The 20,000-nt window shown below is 43.2% G+C and overlaps 1 protein-coding gene across 1 annotated transcript in view; it reads right to left on the reverse strand.

Moving 5' to 3' along the window:
• LOC308363445 (sodium channel protein type 4 subunit alpha-like) overlaps nt 1-20,000 on the reverse strand; it is a gene marked incomplete at both ends in the record, with an annotated part of 111,766 nt that overhangs the window by 86,480 nt on the left and 5,286 nt on the right. Inside the window, 5 exons of the mRNA XM_080836254.1 lie at nt 7,112-7,175; nt 7,918-8,160; nt 8,401-8,492; nt 14,349-14,477; nt 19,576-19,656. Of these exons, the coding sequence (XP_080692380.1) occupies nt 7,112-7,175; nt 7,918-8,160; nt 8,401-8,492; nt 14,349-14,477; nt 19,576-19,656 (609 nt within the window). The remainder of the gene's footprint in view (nt 1-7,111; nt 7,176-7,917; nt 8,161-8,400; nt 8,493-14,348; nt 14,478-19,575; nt 19,657-20,000) is intronic.

Genomic DNA, 20,000 nt, shown 5'->3' on the forward strand with positions numbered 1-20,000 from the left:
GTCAGTGAGGAAGAGGAGGTCCTGTGTTTGCTTGGGTGGAAGATGAGGTCCTGTGTTTGTTTGTGTGGAAGATGAGGTCCTGTGTTTGTGTGGAAGATGATGTCTTGTGTTTGTCATTGAGGAAGAGGAGGTCCTGTGTTTGCTTGAGAGGAAGATGAGGTCCTGTGTTTGTGTGGAAGATGAGGTCCTGCGTTTGTCAATGAAGAAGATGAGGTCCTGTGTTTGTCAGTGAGGAAGATGAGGTCCTGTGTTTGTTTGTGTGGAAGATGAGGTCCTGTGTTTGTGTGGAAGATGAGGTCCTGTGTTTGTTTGTGTGGAAGATGAGGTCCTGTGTTTGTCAGTGAGGAAGATGAGGTCCTGTGTTTGTGAGGGGGCTGGTCATGCTCAGAACAGATGCAGAGCCACCACTGCTATAATCCACCAGCCTTTTGTTAGAAGAGTGTTATTGAGCTTTATGCAGACACCCATGCTGCTTTTGCCATTCTCACCTTTAGGTCTGATTCCATTAGGACAACTGATACTTTACTTTGAGGGTCCTTCATTGTGATGACCTCAGTCCTTCATTGTGATGACCTCATTGTGATGATCTCAGTCCTTCATTGTGATGACTTCATTATGATGACCTCAGTCCTTCATTGTGATGACCTCATTTTGATGACCTCAGTCCTTCATTGTGATGACCTTATAGTGATTACCTCTGTCCTTGATTGTGATGACCTCAAAAACCCTTCACACCCCTCACTCTCACACAGCTCCTTGCTGTGCTATGTGCTACGTGTGGCCTTGTGAAGGAAATTATTAAATATTATCATGAAGTGTTAGACTTAAAGGAAATTCTTATAACTGCTATTTTCTAAAGTGTTCTGTGCTGTTGGTTATGTGCCCTGTTTCTCTGTCTTGTTCAATGGAATGCTGTCTCTTGAGAGAGGGGGTTGAAGTTATCTTAGAAAGGCATTGTTTAGTTAAGGTATTTACAACTTCGTCTCCAAACGCTGGGAAAAACCAACTGATGTCATGAATGTTTACATTGAGATTGCAATGGCGATTGATGAGGCCAGGTGTTCTGTTAAACTCTTCGTGATTGTTTGTTTTAATTAAGCAAGGTTTCTTATCTTAGTAGGACAGAGGCCAGATGGCAACTCCGGACAGAGGAGGGGTTAAAATGTATTTTGTAACCTATGCTGTGAATTCTAATAAATGGTCTTGCGCCAGGAGCAAGAGCTCAGAGGTGATGCGAGACGGCGTCAAATACCTCTCCGCTTAAAAGGCCTAAGCGTAATAGATCTGTTATAAACTTTGCTGTGGTTTGTGGTGTCATTTTATTCTAAGTATTTCAAACAACTTAGAAGAGTTCAGGATTTTTTCCTGACATCTTGGTCCTTACGAGCTGGATCCCTCAAGATCGCCGCCGAGATGCAGACCCTGGAAGCTGACGACGTTGCAACGCCTGCCACGACTACGTTTGGCAGAAAGACCTGTGTAGTGAAATTCTGCATAGGCCAGCTGACGGTTCTGCACCTGGGAGGTGGATCTGACGGGATCTGGAATCAGCTTTGACCCACATATAAGTAAGTGTACTAGTCATTTACTAACAGAGTAGTAGTTAAAAGTTGATGCCTGGGGCCTGCTTTAAAAAACAGACAATAGCTATAATGAGATTCTGGGAATTTCATGAAGTCGGGGACTTCAAAAACATGTTTTTAACAAGTCTGGGACTTGAGTGGTGTAGAGTGATTTGCATCGGTATGAATGGACGTCTGTATGAATGTTGTGTGTGAGTGGAGTTTAGTGATTAAGCAGAATTAAAACAGTGAAAAGCCGGGCACCGCAGAGTTTTGTGTTCCGACGCTTTTACTGATGCATTTGAGATATTCTGTTTAATCCCCAAAAACTCACCATAGTAATATTGTAGTGGCAATAAGAAGTACATGGTTAAGGAAACATACTAATAGCCAAATTAGCCATACAAAGTACGTAGAAGGTTGGATAGAGAAACGTAGTTGAGCGGAAAAAACTGTGTCTCGTTTCATTGACATGGCGTGGTCGAGCAGTTATGACGTCATCACTAACAGACAAGGTAAATTGACCACGATCCGTGAAAAGTCATACTTATGTATTACTTAAATGAATGTATGACAACTGTTTATAGTTCGCAATACGTTTACAGCTCGTCCTAATTATAATAAGTTTTGGAGAAAGGTTCTAACGTGTCTTCAGAAATCATAGCGTATGAGAAGACTTCGCTGAAGCCCAAAGCCTAGAATTTGAGCACTGGTTGAAACAAGCCCTATTGGGAGAAGAAGAAAGGTATAAGTGTGGATTATAAGAGCAAAGAAAGAAACAGCATGTTATTATAGAAAGCTGGAGAAGTAGAGAAAGAAGAAGGGAGAAAAGAAAAAGCAAGTTTGATAAGCTCTGAAGAGGGTGATGAGTATGTAGGGACTCGAAATAAAAGAAAGTAAAAATAATACTAAAGTCCGTCTCCTTATAGAGACGCAGGCGAGGGAGAGAACATCATCATCGCAGCATTAAAGAGGCATACAATAATTGTATTGAGTATTATGATAATGATGACGCTAAATCTATATGCTATTTGATACATGATATAAATAATATAAGTGCAGATCGATTACAGAATTAGGAATTTCAGTCTGATCAACCGAAATGTCTCTATTCCATAATGGATTTGCCTAATATAGTGCAGAAATGATAAAGTTAGTATAAGAGTAGCCGCATCCCTTAAAGAGTGTGGCGAGGCATAATAGAGAATTCAGGATATTAGCGCAAAGAAGTTATGAATTGAACTTAGTCAGAGTTGAAAGAGCAATAGCCTAACTATGAGTCTTTATGCCAAAGAAAATACGAATAGTCACGAGAATTAGTTAAAAGAAGGTCGGCATTAGTTTAACTCGAAAAAAGAAACTATAACAGTGGCAACAATGTCAACAGATAAATAATTCGCTAACAGGATACTCTTTAAAATTACAAGTCGGGTTCATCCTCTGTCCGTTTAAATCTTCTTGAATAAGATGTAATGACTAAACTAGGCTTAGCCATATCAAGGAGTAGGTAGGAAAGACGGCAAGGCTATGGGATAGTTAAACAGCAAGTGTATTAATATAAGAAGCGCAAAAAGCAAGTTCAGAGACTTTCTATACATGGGTTAATTTATTTACATGGCTGGGTTTTGTGGTATGTGTTTTCACTCACATGGACATAATTTGAATGATCTGTCTTAAAACTCAGCGTAGAGGTTAGAAAGTCACTTCTATAGTCATCTAATTGGTTAATTATAGCATTAATAGTAAAACAAAGTATACGGTCTCCTTAATGGTAAAGCTATGACCGTGTGTGCAGGGTAAAGGGGTGTTCTCCCCTTCGACTAATCTACAGGCTGACGGTACTGCCAAGTATCTTGGCTGTGTAGAAGTAGCCTAACACAGGTATAAAGCTGTATGACTTGAAGGAAAGTTAGCAACATTTACTTTCCGAATTAAATACTCGACGCTGTCGGAAAATTCTTAAAACAAACGAAATTACGAGAATGTTAACCAAGTTAAAATTAATAGTGAGATTCTTAAAATCGGTACTTTTGTCTGTCAGAAGCGACAACGCAAGATTAATATCTGATCCATACATTTAGTTCACACGTAAGGTGTTCTAATAGCCATGGAGCAGGACTGAATACTTGAGATATAAGATTGAGCCTACATGATTTATTTTAAAAGATAAGATCATTGTATGTGGTTACAATTACGAGTAATTGTGAGCATGTTGTTATGGGACAAAGTCTTCGTCCTGGGTGTATGTTTTTTAAAGGTAGCCTATATGGAAAGAAGATACTTTTTTGGGAAAAACATAAGAAACATTATAGACATATTATCTAGGCCAAGGGTCTTCAACGTTTTTCAGGCCAGGGACCCCCAAACTGATGGCGAGATGAGCAGGGACCCCCTACTATATAAATTGCATAAAATATTGTTTATAATATACTGGGCCTAGTGCCAAAAAAACATAGCTACCCTGTTATTGTGTCGATGGCACACATCCTCCCACATTAGTGAGATGTATCTTCTTTTCAATTACTCCTGACTGACACGATCCAACGGATGACGGAGGAGGAGTCTGGCGCATGGAGTTGTGTTGACAACATAGATGTTATAGTGAGATTGACAGGTCAACAAACCAATCACACCGCTAGAGTTGTTAAGATTGTAGGTAGTAGCATGCTAACATTAGCTAGGAGGCTCACACACCTCGCAAATCCTCACTTATTTTTCAGTTACAATTAACGTTTTTTGACCTTTTACAGTGTCTATTTCTCTTTATTATTATTTTTTTAAATCTAAGCAAAAAAATGTCAAACTAACAATTTATAGGTACAAACAAGACCAGCTATGGAGTTTGGTCCGCCATCTTTTATTTTTGACCTTCGCGCTCTTTAGACTTGAGCAGAAACGCGATCTGATTGGCTAGTGCCTGTGCATGAAAGGTGCTGTGAGTGAACCGGTGCCCAGCTTGAAAGAGCTCCTGTGGGTAGCTGTGGGTGTCGATTGGACTGAAAGATAACGTCTTCTCGATCAATTTATGCGTTCGCTACAATATGTTGGATTTATGTTAATGTAAATTTAAAGGGAATAAATACAATTCTGATTTGGAAGACATTTAAATTTGTGGAAAAAAAATTGGTTGATTTTTTTATTTATTTATTTTTTTTAGAAATATTAAAAAAAATTATCTTATCAACCAAAGATTTCGCGACCCCCCTGCAGTACCTCCGCGGACCCCCTGGGGGTCGCGGACCCCCTGTTGAAGACCCTTGATCTAGGCCCATGCAGGTTGTTTACGTGACTGGCTGTATGTGGTCATGTTACACCATGGAATAGTGCAGCAGAAGGCTGTGTGTGTGTGTGTTTGTTCTAGTTGTTTTGTCTGATCCATTATCTGAGGATCGATTGTTTTTGTATAGAGATGTTTTGGTTTAGGAGAAATCGCGTTTTTCATTCTTTCTGGGATTTTTTATTTGGGGTGATTGAAAAGTAAAGAGTTCATTGTTGATTTTCAGCCCATAGTTTTGCGTAGCTGGCATACACTGCATGGAGATGCTGCTACAGGGTCATATCAGGGGTCTCTGCTCAGAGATTCTAGGTTGTCAATGGAAGTGATTGATGTCTAGCTTGTTTGTTTAAGCAGAGAGATAGTTGCATTGATCAGGGCATGTCTGTTATCTCAAATGGCAGGAAATGTATACATGGACAGCAAAGGCTTTTGCTGCTTCACACATTTTAGTTAAATATAAAAGTTGTTACAAGTGTTACTTGAAGCAATTCAATTACCTATCAATATGAATATAAATATAGATATAAATGGGAAGCAATTTTGAGTCATGTGACTATACATGTCTCAACAGGGGGGAGGTGCATACATAATAACTATTATGTATTAATAAACTATAAAAAAAAATTTTTTAGTCTTTTAGTGAAGCAATGTGAAATGATAAGGTCTGACATTTTGTGAATGAGGTATACAATGGCCTGATTGTTTTGTTTTGGTAGTTTTAAGTATGCACATTACCCCTGCTCAAAGTCAATCTTTGATATACTTATACAGAATATAGATCTCACTCCAACTGTTAAGTGCAACATACTGTTCGAGTTTTTTTTCTGTGTCCCCACAGGAACAAGGCCAGGTGAAGGTGGGAGTGACCATACCAAGTGCTACTGGCCACACCAACAGCCAACGCCAACGCTCCACCTGTATTCACCTGTCACACTGTTAACTTAGATTATTATTAGGATGCACCACTAGCTTTGAGTAAGGTTTAGTGGTTCCCTCCCGGGGGTTGAGATATTTAGCTCTTGACCGTCTGATAGTCACCGAATTCGTGCCGGATTCGTGCCGAATTCGAAATTTTACTCAATATAGTATTGGTGTATCCATTTTTTGTTTTACTGTGTTTTTTGTTTATATGGTTTATTGTTTTTCTGTAAATTGCATAAATAGTGTAATTTGGTTACAAAAATGTCTAGACTGTTGCTATTAGTGATGATTACAGGTGTACTTTGGGTTTATAGTAAAAAGTTCTCATTTCTAGTGTAGTATGTAATTCTGTACAGAGTGTAATGCTATCACAAGAATTTGATGCTCTATTGACTTATCAGGAGGATGATGTTTAGTGTAATGATGCCTATGAAGACAACTGAAGGAGATAGGGTTATTTCTTTATTAGAGTTATCTTTCATGATAAAAAGGAGGGAAATGTGAAGGAAATTATTAAATATTATCATGAAGTGTTAGACTTAAAGGAAATTCTTATAACTGCTATTTTCTAAAGTGTTCTGTGCTGTTGGTTATGTGCCCTGTTTCTCTGTCTTGTTCAATGGAATGCTGTCTCTTGAGAGAGGGGGTTGAAGTTATCTTAGAAAGGCATTGTTTAGTTAAGGTATTTACAACTTCGTCTCCAAACGCTGGGAAAAACCAACTGATGTCATGAATGTTTACATTGAGATTGCAATGGCGATTGATGAGGCCAGGTGTTCTGTTAAACTCTTCGTGATTGTTTGTTTTAATTAAGCAAGGTTTCTTATCTTAGTAGGACAGAGGCCAGATGGCAACTCCGGACAGAGGAGGGGTTAAAATGTATTTTGTAACCTATGCTGTGAATTCTAATAAATGGTCTTGCGCCAGGAGCAAGAGCTCAGAGGTGATGCGAGACGGCGTCAAATACCTCTCCGCTTAAAAGGCCTAAGCGTAATAGATCTGTTATAAACTTTGCTGTGGTTTGTGGTGTCATTTTATTCTAAGTATTTCAAACAACTTAGAAGAGTTCAGGATTTTTTCCTGACAGGCCTGTAATATGAGTGGCCTATGCTAAGTGCTATGAGCTATGAGCTGTGTGCTATGTGCTGTGTGCTATGTGCTATGTGCTATGTGCTATGCGCTATGCGCTTTACGCTATGTGCTTAGTGTGACCATGTAGTCTGCACAGGTATGGACTAAATGGACGCATCTTCAGCTCCGAGTGTGCTTGACAGGTGCTGAGCTGAGTATTGGTGAGAGCCAACTGATGCACAAGGACAGCATCATGAGGGAGGCAAATGCATGTACTCACCCAGCGTCGTTTCCGTATCCACATATTAAGGCATCCTTTGCTCCCTCTATCTTATAATAGTTATCTATAAGACAGAAAGGAAGTAAATGGATAAATAAGCACATTTATGAAACATATAGCTACTTGGTTTTTGAAAAAAGCGTAATTTCTTCCATCATTAGTGACTCCATTAGCCTCAGTCTATATAGTTTGGGCTTGAGACCTTCTCCATTAGCCTCAGTTTATGTGCCTTTCATCACATTGTTCAGTATGGTATGTTATGGTACAGTGTGCTATGGAATACACTAGTAAAGGATAGCATATATGATGACCAGATGAGTATAGTATGTTATGGTACAGTGTGTTATGGTATACACTAGTATAGTTAGTAAAGGATAGCATATATGATGACCAGAGGAGTTGTATAGGTAAGAGTTTTCAACATGGGCCCCTTTTCTAGAACGGTTTGGGTCCAAGCAGGGAACATGGAAAGAAACTGTTTGTACAGTCATTGTTTTTACCCCAGTAACTGTTTGTACAGTCAGTGTTTCACTTGTCTCTGTTTGGTCAGTGCCTGTAGTTGACTGACCAAACCGTGTGGTGCTGGAGTGGGCACTCAAAGGAGAGCGCCTCCCTTCGGTAATCATCTGCAGGCCCTGAATGGGGTGCTACATCAGACACACGTGTACCTCTGAAGGGATCCTTGCAATGTTGTCAGACGCTTATGAGAACATTTAGGAGCCTTAAGTTTCCTTATAGATAAACTTCTCTGCTACATGAGGACATGACATTTCTTCCTTAACATGAGGACATGACGGTGAACACACCTTCGCTGGTGGTGAAGTCGGTCATGGACAGCCAGGTCCTGTTATTGCAGACGAACTGGTCATCGCCGTTGTAGGAGGAGTTGACGCAGTGGGCAGTGCTCCGCACACACTTCTGTCGCAGCATGCCCATGAAGAGCTGCAGGCCAATCAGAGCGAAGACACTCAGACAGAACAGGGTGAGGATCATGACGTCTGCTAGCTTCTTCACAGACTGAATCAGTGCACCCACAATGGTCTTCAGGCCTGCAGGAACACAGAGGGTTCAAGAAGTCACAGAACCAAACTGAACTCCCACCAGCAGAATTGTTTAACCAGAACATGGCAGAAGTTATTAGTAAATTCTTCATTAATCAGAGTTAAGTAATGGCAGTTCATACGGTATGCAGTTATTAAAATAACGCAGACTGAAGTAAGTTCTTACATCTTGTATTGAGACTTTTAAGCAAAGCACAGATTTGTAAGGCAAAGGGAAAGTGAAAGTACCTGGTATGACTGATATTGTTTTCAGCGCTCTGAGAACTCTGAAGGTCCGCAGCGCAGAGACATTGCCGAGGTCCACAAACTCTGTCAAATAGCTGTGAAAGGCAGGGAAGACAACAGGAGAATGCACACAATTAGCACTACATACAGCTTAAATGGTGCTGATTAACGTTGGTGTGGTCAGTTTCAGTGAAACGCTTGTGCCATTTAATTCTGCTTTTCTTTCAAAACCCTACTTTTCGAAATTCTAGTTGTGGCTGAATTACTGAAAAGGAGAAACAATTAGAATATTTAAAAAAAAATGCAAATATGTAAATATATAAATGAAAGAGTGCCGATACGGCTCACTCCAGTAAACTGTAGAGCAAATATTTAGATAATATTTTTAATATAGAGTGCTGGTGAGATGAACAGGCTTTTGTGTTGGAATGAGAAAAAGCCTGAAGGATAAATGATTAAAAACTGTAACCCCAAAGCCTCATGGGAAAGCAAAACAATCCTGCAGATCATGTCCAATATGTCAAACCTGTCAGCTCTCAAAGGCTCCCACTGGGCTGAAATGAACTTCCACCCTCACAAACACACCAGGTACACAACCCTCACAAACACACCAGCTCACTTCACAGACTCTCTGAAGTGTACACACCTCTCACAAACATTCCAGGACACTTCACAGACACTCCAAAGCGTAACCACTGACACTTTTTGACAAGTTCAGGGAAACAGACGCTTGGCCAATGACAGCCTAAACACTAGAACTCGTGTTTGTCAGAACTTGAGTCTTGTTTGGCCATGATTGGTCATACGTACGTTGCATACTTAACATATGCCACTAAGAAGGCATGAGGGCTTCAGGAGAGTTCTCTCTGCTGTAAGTGCTCTGTGTGGGTGATAATCCACAACCACTTTCACAGGCACTCAAGGACTGAACATGTAGGCCACCTGGCTAATGCTGAAACTACCTGCAACACTCTCATTTCCTCTCTCTCCCTCTCTCTCTCTCTCTCTCTCTCTCTATCTCCTCCCCTTTCTCTCTCTCATTCCCTCTCTATCTCCTCTTCCTCCCTCTCTCTCTCTCTCCCTCCCCCCACCTTTTCTCTCTCATTCCCTCTCTATCTCCTATCCCTTCCCTCTCTCTCTCTCGCTCTCCTTCCATCTCTCTCTCTCAATCCCTCTCTCTCTCTTTCCTCCCCCCCTTCTCTCTCTCCCTCTCTCTTCTCTCCCTTCCTTCCTTCTCTCTCTCTCACTCTCCTTCCATCTCTCTCTCCTTCTCTCTCCATCTCTCTCTCCTCCCCCTTCCCTCTGTCTCCCCCTCTCTCCTCCCCCCTCTTCTCTCTCTCCTCTCCCTTCCCCCCTCTCTCTCTCTCGCTCTCCTTCTATCTCTCTCTCTCTTCTCCCCCTTCCTTCTCTCTCTCTCCCTCTCTCTCCTGCCTCCCCTCTCTCTCTTTCACACAATATTCTATTTCCATGTTTTAGACACATACACAATGCACTCCAACACACTAATACACACATGCACTCTGTAAGATTCATGATCAAGCAGCTGCTGTGACCACCAGAAGTTGGTTATCTTATCATGGTCACAAAGGAAAAGGCCCCACACTGGATTTCCTCAGACACCTGGGGTCAGGAAGCAAACTGAGGTGTGAGTGACTGCAATTAATCATAGTATGGGAATGGGGGAAGCCATTGAGAACCATCTCAGACAGAGAAACCAGATTATCATATACAACACAAAAGGTTGCCAGACCTGTTTGCATTACAAGCCTAGCTCATTTACATTGGAGGCCTAGGAGTGGTCTTAAAAAAGTATATATGCCTAGAATTGGGGATGCTTGTTATTCAGTCCTACACCGCTGAATCCGGAGTAAGGCTGCTTCGTCACTGCACAATATTGGAATAAAGATTGCTGCATCAGAAACAAAGAAACCTCTATCATTTCTTACAACTCCAACACACTAATACATCCCTTTCATCATGTTTCAACACTATGTTCTTGTCACCACTCTTTCCCAAAACAGCAAACAGGACATCGTCCATAGGGATGCAAGCTGAACATTTAGAGGAGTTTTATCAGCCTTACTGCAGTCATGTGAATCACTCAGATCGTCCAAAGGGATGGAAACCTAGCATTTCCAGGAGTTTTATCAGCTTTACTGCAGTCATGTCAGCTTTACTGCAGTCATGTTAGTCACTCAGGTCACCAGGCAGGTGGACAGACACAAACAGCCTGACTGACAGACAAGCAGATGGACAGGCGGACACACAGTCACTGGTGTCCTCTGATGTCCACGCCGTGTGTCCGTGCAGGTCCGTGTGTTAGGGCAAACACTGGCTCGCCCCCAAAGGCTTAGCATTATCCAGAATATTCACTGCCATATTTAAAAAATAAAATTACAGTTGTGACCTGAAAGCGCAGGCACACTGTGTGTGTGTGTTTTTTTTTTCTGTTTGTTATGGATAGACTCCCCTGCCGGCGAATTATGGAGCCAGACACGCAAAGGCAGGGGATTGACATCTCAGTGGCTTTGCCCTGCAGTTCAGGAGCGGATCAGGGCAGGCAGGGGGCTGGAGGATGAAACAGGCTCTGGGTCTGGAGGAGGAAACAGGCTCTGGTGCTGGAGAAGGAAACAGGCTCTGGGGCTGGAGGAGGAAACAGGCTCTGGGGCTGGAGGAGGAAACAGGCTCTGGGTCTCCGGTTACAGCAAAGAGCTGCAGAGGCTGAACCAGAACTACCCCAAATCGGTGACAACAGAATGGTGTCCTTTGGATGTGTTGTTCATTACCATGGACAGCGTTTAGTCGATTTCTCCTGCACAGATTGCACACCTAGCTGCACCTGTACCTGACTGCTGTTGAGCCTGATGGTACTGTAGGTGAGGCTTTAAGCCCCCAGTCTCTTTAAGCCCCCAGTGTCTTTAAGCCCCCAATCCCCACGCCCAGTGTGCTCTGACTGATCAGCTAGGCAGGCAATAAGGATTGTGTTACGAGATTGCGTCATGATGTGAAAAAGGGAAAGAGCTGTAATTAGAATCAGGTGTTTCAGGCTGCAGAAAAAAGTGGTTTCTGTGAGAGAGAGTTTCTCCCTCTGGGCTGCACTTGTAACTTTGTGGGATTGTAACTTTGCAGACCGCTTACAGGCACAAAGGGAAAAAACATAAGAGCATAATAGGTCCTCTTTAAAACATTTAAAGACTTTGTATCTGTGGTCTGGGATCAGATGATGGCAACATCTATTTCTACAGTCAGATGTTCTCTCCATTCAGCACCATGGACAGCGGCATGTTGAGTCCTATCTTCTCTCTCTCACTCCCTCTCTCCCTGTCTCTCGCCTTTCCTCTCTCTCTTTCCCTCTCTCCCTGTCAGGGGCGGACTGACCGGTAGGACGTTCTGTCAAAGTCCAGAACGGCCGTCCCTTTATGTGGCCTAGGCCGACGTGTTCATCGTAGGAAAAAAAAAAATCCTAGCGATATTAACGTCAAAACAACAGAGGGCGCTATTACAATAAATAATTAGGCTACGCGGGGGAAAGGTACACCTCACCAATGTTAAAACAAACAAAAAACATAAAGAAGAAGGAATGTCAGGTAGGAAGCGCAAGGAGAAAGGTGGCTGGGAAAAGTCGAAAGAAAAAAAGGCCAAATTATTGGCGGTTGAGGCATCAACATGCAAAAAGATTACAGAGTTATTTAGTAGGCCTAACGAGCCTCCGCAGGACGGCCAAGAGGAGGAGGTTGAGGCTGTGCATCCCCCGGTAGTGCAGGGACAGACCCAGTGTAGAAGAGCGAGAAGTACCGGTAAGTTGCAGAAGCAGTAGTTACATAAGTAGGCTATAGGCTCACCTTTTTATTTGGATTATCTTGCTATGAACGTCGAGTTTTCAGCACGATTCGGGGCAGGCCAACTTGACGTGTTTGGAGCTGACAGCGTTAATGCGTAAAATAATAACGCAATATGGGAAATGATAAAATAACACCGTCATTTCGTAGTTCGCGACTTTTTCATTAATTTCCCGTGTCATTTTTGATATGTAAGAAAAGGGGAAGAAAATAGGCTAGTTTTACGTTTTGGAGAGGGAGCGTAGCCTTTTAGTAGTCTCTCTCTCTCTCTCTCTCTCTCTCTCTCTCTCGCCCTCTCTCCCTCTCACACATTCAAACACAAACACTGTTTTGTCCTCTTTTTCCAAATGGTCTAATGAGTCTAATTACAAGTAGTCAGGGACGGACTGGGGCTCAAAAAAGGCCCGTGCAAATCATGCAAAGATTGCCCAGTATGTTGTTATCAGATTCTGTCTAGATACAACCTCCTAACGGATGCATGTACCATATCCTGGGCCTAGGTTACAAATTTCTCCTCACTCTTCCTGTGACCCAAGTAGCCTGTGGGAGAAGTTTTTCTGTCCTCAAATACATCAAGTCCAGATTAAGGAGCACTAGCCTAATTCTCAGGAGCACCTTGAAGCATTTATGCTTATGGCCACTGAGAAGGACATCCTAATGTCCCTGGACAATGAGCTCATCGTAGAGTTGGAGAGACCAGTACCCTGTTGAGGAAGCTTTTACTGCCACAGCATTAAGTACATTTTTAAGTTCAAGTTAAAATACCGGTTAGGCCTACCTTCTTTGAAAGTGTTCTCAAAATACTTTTTTTTATTGTACCTTTGTTATAAATAAACACCTCAGAAATGATTATTGATTGTGAAATGTATTTATTTGTGAATATCTTCAGTTTAGTAGGCTTGTGGTATAGTATCTTGGAACGCTGACAAGTGGATATTTAAACACAAAATCGCGTATGGGCTGTGGGCCTAAATTTTGGAAAAAGTCCAGGGCCTTTTTTGAGCCCCAGTCCGTCCCTGCTCCCTGTCTCTCTCTCTCCCTCTCACCTGGCATCCTCATTCTTTGATTGCACATTTACATTTAGTCATTTAGCAGACGCTTTTATCCAAAGTGACTTACAAGGATGTATACACATTTTATATTTACACTGATGGCACACTGCACATCAGGAGCAATTAGGGGTTCAGTGTCTTGCTCAAGGACGCTTCGACAGGGAATGGAACTAGCAACTTTCTGATAACTAAATGACTTTGCTACCTCCTGTAGTACTGTCGCCTTTAAAGAACACTGACTAGTGATTTGCCTATTTTATGAGGGGTAAAGAGAATATTAATTAATCTTTTTAGGACATCCTCTCTTGCATCAGTACTACCTCACCCTAAATCGGCCCAGCTGAGTCCTCTCTTGCATCAGTACTACCTCACCCTAAATCGGCCCAGCTGAGTCCTCTCTTGCATCAGTACTACCTCACCCTAAATCGGCCCAGCTGAGTCCTCTCTTGCATCAGTACTACCTCACCTTAAATCAGCCCAGCTGGGTTGGTCTCAGACACAGATGGCTTTATCCTGCTATCTCACGCAGCCTTGCACTGGCTCTAATGAGCTGCTTGAACTCTCAGAAGTGAATAAAAAATATCTTTAAAAAATATTTTTTCAATTTTTTACGGTAAATGCCAGGAGAGCACAGACAGGAGCCATGTCAGCCCAACCCCTCAGGCATAACCCTGCCTCCTATTGGCTCCCGCACCGAATGACCCTGCCTCCTATTAGCTCTCCCTCCCAATGACCCTGCCTTCCATTGGCTCCCCCACCCAATGACCCTGCCTCCTATTGGCTTCACCACCCAATGAACCTGCCTCCCACTGGCTCCCCCACCCAATGACCCTGCCTCCCATTGGCTCCTCCACCCAATGAATCCTGCCTCCTATTGGCTCAACCACCCAATGACCCTGCCTCCTATGGCTCCCCCAGTGTGTTATGCTATTTGTCTGCGCCAGTATTCTACTCACATCATGCTGATGAGTATGTGATGCTATTTGTCTGCGCCGGTATTGTACTCACGCCATGCTGATGAGTGTGTGATGCTATTTGTCTGCGTCTGTTCTGTACTCACGCCATGCTGATGACGCTGAAGTCCAGCCAGTTCCAGGGGTCCCTGAGGAAGGTAAAGGGCCCCACACAGAAGCCCCTGGCCAGGATCTTGATTCCGGACTCGAACGTGTAGATGCCTGTGAACATGTACCTGAGCAGGGAGGGGGAGAGAGAGAGACAGATAGGCACTGGGGTGAGTATGTGAACCACACGCGCGCACACACCAACACTCACACACACACACACACACACAAACACACACACACACACACACACACACACACACACACACACACACACACACACACACACACACAGTGTGCCTGAGTGTGAAGAAAGAGAGGGAGAGAGAGACAGAGACAGAGGGAATGAGAGAAAGAGAGAAAGAGAGAGAGAGAGCGAAGAGACAGAGAGAAAGAGAGAGACAGAGAGAAAGAGAGGGGGAAAGCCTCACGCCATAACTCTGACCAAATCTAACAACAATGAAAGGCCTGCTGCTGGTCCCTGGAATGGGTCAAATCTAACAGCAATGAAAGCCGTGCTGCTGGTCCCTGGACTGAGTCAAATCTAACAGCAATGAAAGGCGTGTTGCTGGTCCCTGGACTGAGTCAGTGACTCTGCGTTCTCTACTGTGCCCTAGCATACTAGCACTCTATCCAATACTATTGCACATACAACCTAAAGCGCTTTGCTACTTCAAATACTGCATTCATATATTATACATATAACACATAAAGCATTCTATACTACTACAGTAGACAACTTGACTTTAAATCCTTAAGCCAGAGTAAATTACTTTGACTCATAGAAGCATGGTGGCCTAGCGGCAGCAATAGCAATGGTATGGACACGATGACGTCACTACCCATCTGCATGCTTGCAATCCCAGTCATTTGAACCTGCATGCTTCTGTCCTCATTCAAAAAGCATAGGTTAGGATAGGTTAATCATGAAATAACCGTATGGAGCCACATGTGAGTTATCCACATCATGCCACATCATTCCTCTTTCATTAAAGCTGAGTAGCTGACCAGCTATTCAAGTGTTTTGCTGGGCGAGTGTGTTAACCAATTTGGCTGAGACAATCTGTTCACATCTAGGTCACAGTGCACTCACTCACAGAGAGCAGCCAGACATGTGTATGCCAAAGTTTGCCTCCAGTCAGGGGCGGAGTGGCCATCGGGAGCACCGGGATTTTTCCCGGTCGGCCGGTCGGCCAATAATCTCTCGAGAACCAGCCTGCAGACCGGCCTTCGCAGCAGTCAAGTCAAATTCATCGAATTTACATGTTCGTCAAATCATGGTCCCGTGAAAATCTCTAAGTTCTCCGAGAGTTACACGGTTGAGCAGTCCAACCACTGTTTATAGCACTATTTGTCTCTGTACATCACACCTATGGTGTTTGTCAAACTCACTCCCATTAATCCAACCTTCTGATTTTTGTTTAGCCTCCTATATTGATGTAATTATTTTTATTCAGACGCTCCATTACTTTCATGACCACAAATAAATTGGCCAGCGATTTAATTCGTTTTTTTGTTGAATGTAGAATGGTCGGAGCAAAGCATCATGGGAAATTCGTATCGTTCTGCCTTTATCAAGTGAACCTAGGGAGATAAATTAGCGGCTATCAGGGAGAGAGAGCAGGTGAAGCGGACCTGATGGAGGGACATAAGAGAAAGGAGAAAGGAGGGGGCAAAAAGGCCAGACTGAAAAAGAGGCGGATGCTGGAGGAAAGTGCATCAAAATGTACAAGAATTACGGATTTATTCAACCAGCCGTCAACTAGATGCGAGTGAGTTGACAGGACACATTGTTGCGAATTAGCATAACATTTGAGCCAATACGGGACGCGATTTGTTCCGTATTTCCATAAATGTACATATACAAATACACTGTCACTGTCACTGTCATGTCTGTCACCCACACATCAACTCTAAATCTAACAATAATGATCAAAAGCCGCCCGTTTGTTTCTGTAGTTGATATATGGGAGGTGGAGGGGATGCGGGTTGGGCACGTTTTGGGCACGTTTTGGGCACGTTGTGGGCCGGTGCAGTCAGAATTGTCCCGGTGGATTTTTGTGTCCCACTCCGCCCCTGCCTCCAGTAAGCTGCTCAATACATTAAAGTGCCCTTAAATGGGCCGCAGGTTAAACAGTGTTTGACAAGGGATTTAACCCACAGCAGAGGTGAGACAGAGAGGAATAGGTACATCTCTTTCTCTCTCTCTCTCTCTCTCTCTCCCTCCCGCTCTCTCTCTCTATATATACGTCTATCTTTCTCTCTTTCACCCACTTTGTCTATATATCTGTTTCTTTCTCTCTCTCCCTCCCTCTCTCTCTCTCTCTCTCTCTCTCTCTATATATATATACAGCCGCGGAAAAAATTAAGAGACCACTTCAAAATTATCAGTTTCTCTGGTTTTACTATTTATTGGTATGTGTTAAAGTAAAATGTAAATTTTAGTTTTATTCTATAACCTACTGGCAACATTCCTACCAAATTTTCAGCTTTGCCCAACACATGGTCGTCTGATGGTTAGACGGAGACCTGGAGAGGCCTACAAGCCACAGAGTCTTGCACCTACTGTGAAATTGGACTCATCAGAGAAGACGAACTAGGAGACCCTCCAGTCGGCTTTGGTTCAATCCTTATGGTCTTTTACAAACCTCAGCCAGGCCAAGTACAACGTTGTCCCGGAAGAAAAACTTGCTTCCTTTTGCTCTGACAATGTTCCCCAACTCTGAGAAGTGTTTTTTCCAGCAGGGCAATGCTCCATGCCACACAGCCAGGCCAGTAAAGGTGTGGATGGAGTATCACCAGATCAGGACCCTGTCATGGCCAGCCCAATTTCAAGACCTGAATCCCATAAAAAAAACTCTGAAATGTGATCAAGAGGAAGATGGATGGTCACAAGCCATGAAAAGAAGCCGAGCTGCTTGAATTCTTGCGCCAGGAGTAGCATAAAGTCACCCAACGGCAATGTGAAAGACTGGTGGAGAGCATGCCAAGACACATGAAAGTTGTGATTTTAAATCAAGGTTATTCCACCAAATATTGATTTCTGAACTCTTCCTAAGTTAAGGCATTAGTATTGTGTAGTTTAAAAATGAATATGAGCTTGTTTTCTTTGCATTATTCGAGATCTGAAGACACTGCATCTTTTTTGCTATTTTGACCAATTGTCATTTTTCTGCAAATAAATGATCTAAATGACAATATTTTTATTTGAAATTTGGTAGGAATGTTGCCAGTAGGTTATAGAATAAAACTAAAATGTACATTTTACTTTAACACATACCAATAAATAGTAAAACCAGAGAAACTGATAATTTTGAAGTGGTCTCTTAATTTTTTCCGCGGCTGTATATATATATATATACTGTATCTATCTCTCTCGCTCTCTGTCAATCCATCTCTCTCCCAGTCTAAATAACATAAGCCTGTATTGAAATACAACAGGATGTGACATCACACAGAGCCGTGTGGCATTCCACATTCCGGATGCAGAGGCGACAGCGACGGGGTGGGCGTCATACTTACAACATCAGTACTACATACTGTCAACCTGGGAGTGATGGGAAAGCATGATGGGAATAACAGGGGAGAGCATGATAGGAATAAAAGGACAGAGCAAGATAGGAATAACATGAGAGAGCATGATGGGAATAACAGGACAGAGCATGATAGGAATAACAGGACAGAGCATGATAGGAATAACAGGAGAGAGCATGATGGGAATAACAGGACAGAGCATGGTAGGAATAACAGGACAGAGCATGATAGGAATAACAGGACAGAGCATGATAGGAATAACAGGACAGAGCATGGTAGGAATAACAGGACAGAGCATGATAGGAATAACAGGACATAGCATGATAGGAATAACAGGACAGAGTGTGACAGGAGTGATGGGAGAGAGCATGATGGGAAAACAGGACAGAGCGTGACAGGAGTGATGGGACAGAGCATGATGGGACTAACAGGAGAGAGCATGATGGGAATAACGGGAGAGAGCATGATGGGAATAACTGGAGAGAGCATGATGGGAATAACAGGACAAATTCTTATTTGAGTTTGGGTTTCATCCATTCATCCAGATGAAAGACACTTTGGAATAACAAATTCAATACATGCATCCATGTATGAAACAATGGCATCAACGCTACATAAGATAAACTAATTATAAGTCACAGATATGAAACTGACTACCTCAGTCTAGACAACTGTTCATGGACCCCTCAGTCTTGAGAGTAGAGTTGTGTCAAGTGTGAGAGTGGGGGGGGTAATGTCAGTTGTAAGAATGGAGGGGGCAGTTGTAACAGGGGGGTTGTGTCAGTCATGAGAGTAGGGGGGTGGGGGGGGGGTTATGTCAGTCATGAGAGTAGGGGGGGTGGGGGTGTTATGTCAGTCATGAGAGTAGGGGGGGTGGGGGGGGGGTTGTGTCAGTCATGAGAGTAGGGGGGGTGGGGGGGGGGGTTATGACAGTCATGAGAGTGGGGGGAGGGGGGGTCGGTTGTGACAGGGGGGTTGCGTAAGTCATGAGAGTATGGGGGTGGGGGGGAGGGGGGTTATGATAGATAGATAGATAGATAGATAGATAGATAGATAGATTTACTGATAGATAATAAGTAGGGAAGGTTGTGTCAGTGGGGAGTTAGAGGCTTGTGTCAGTGGTGAGTTAGAGGGTTGTGTCAGTGGTGAGTTAGAGTGTTGTGTCAGTGGGGAGTTAGAGGCTTGTGTCAGTGGTGAGTTAGAGTGTTGTGTCAGTGGTGAGTTAGAGTCAGTGGTGAATTAGAGTGTTGTGTCAGTGGTGGGTTAGAGTGTTGTGTCAGTGGTGAGTTAGAGCGTTGTGTCAGTGGTGAGTTAGAGCGTTGTGTCAGTGGTGGGTTAGAGTGTTGTGTCAGTGGTGGGTTAGAGTGTTGTGTCAGTGGTGGGTTAGAGTGTTGTGTCAGTGGTGGGTTAGAGTGTTGTGTCAGTGGTGGGTTAGAGAGTTGGTGTCAGTGGTGAGTTAGAGTGTTGTGTCAGTGGTGAGTTAGAGTGTTGTGTCAGTGGTGAGTTAGAGTGTTGTGTCAGTGGTGGGTTAGAGTGTTGTGTCAGTGGTGGGTTAGAGTGTTGTGTCAGTGGTGGGTTAGAGTGTTGTGTCAGTGGTGAGTTAGAGTGCTGTGTCAGTGGTGAGTTAGAGTGTTGTGTCAGTGGTGAGTTAGAGTGTTGTGTCAGTGGTGGGTTAGAGGGTTGTGTACTCACTCGAGGTACTTGGTCCAGTGGGGCGGGTCAGACATGGCCATGAAGCAGCAGTTGCACAGGATGGTGAACATGATAAACAGGCTGAACAAGGTGCTCACAGGTTAAGGGCTCTCACTGCACAACATGGGACCAAATCATATGCAGGACATCGGAACATAGCAAACTCTTACTTATGAATCATGACTAGACAGACGAACAGACGGACAGATGGACAGATACATAGATAGATAGAAAGACAGATAGATAGAAAGATAGATAGATAGATAAATATATAGACAGACAAACAGATAGATAGATAGATAGATATATTTACTGACAGATAATAAGTTTGACAGATTGATTGATTTAGTGGTAACCTATTGTTATGCATTAAGGGGGTAGAGGGGTTGATGCTGAGTGACTATGACGTTTGCTGTGGGCTGAGC

Source organism: Sprattus sprattus (genome assembly GCF_963457725.1).
Source record: "Sprattus sprattus genome assembly, chromosome: 4".
NCBI lineage: Eukaryota > Metazoa > Chordata > Actinopteri > Clupeiformes > Clupeidae > Sprattus > Sprattus sprattus.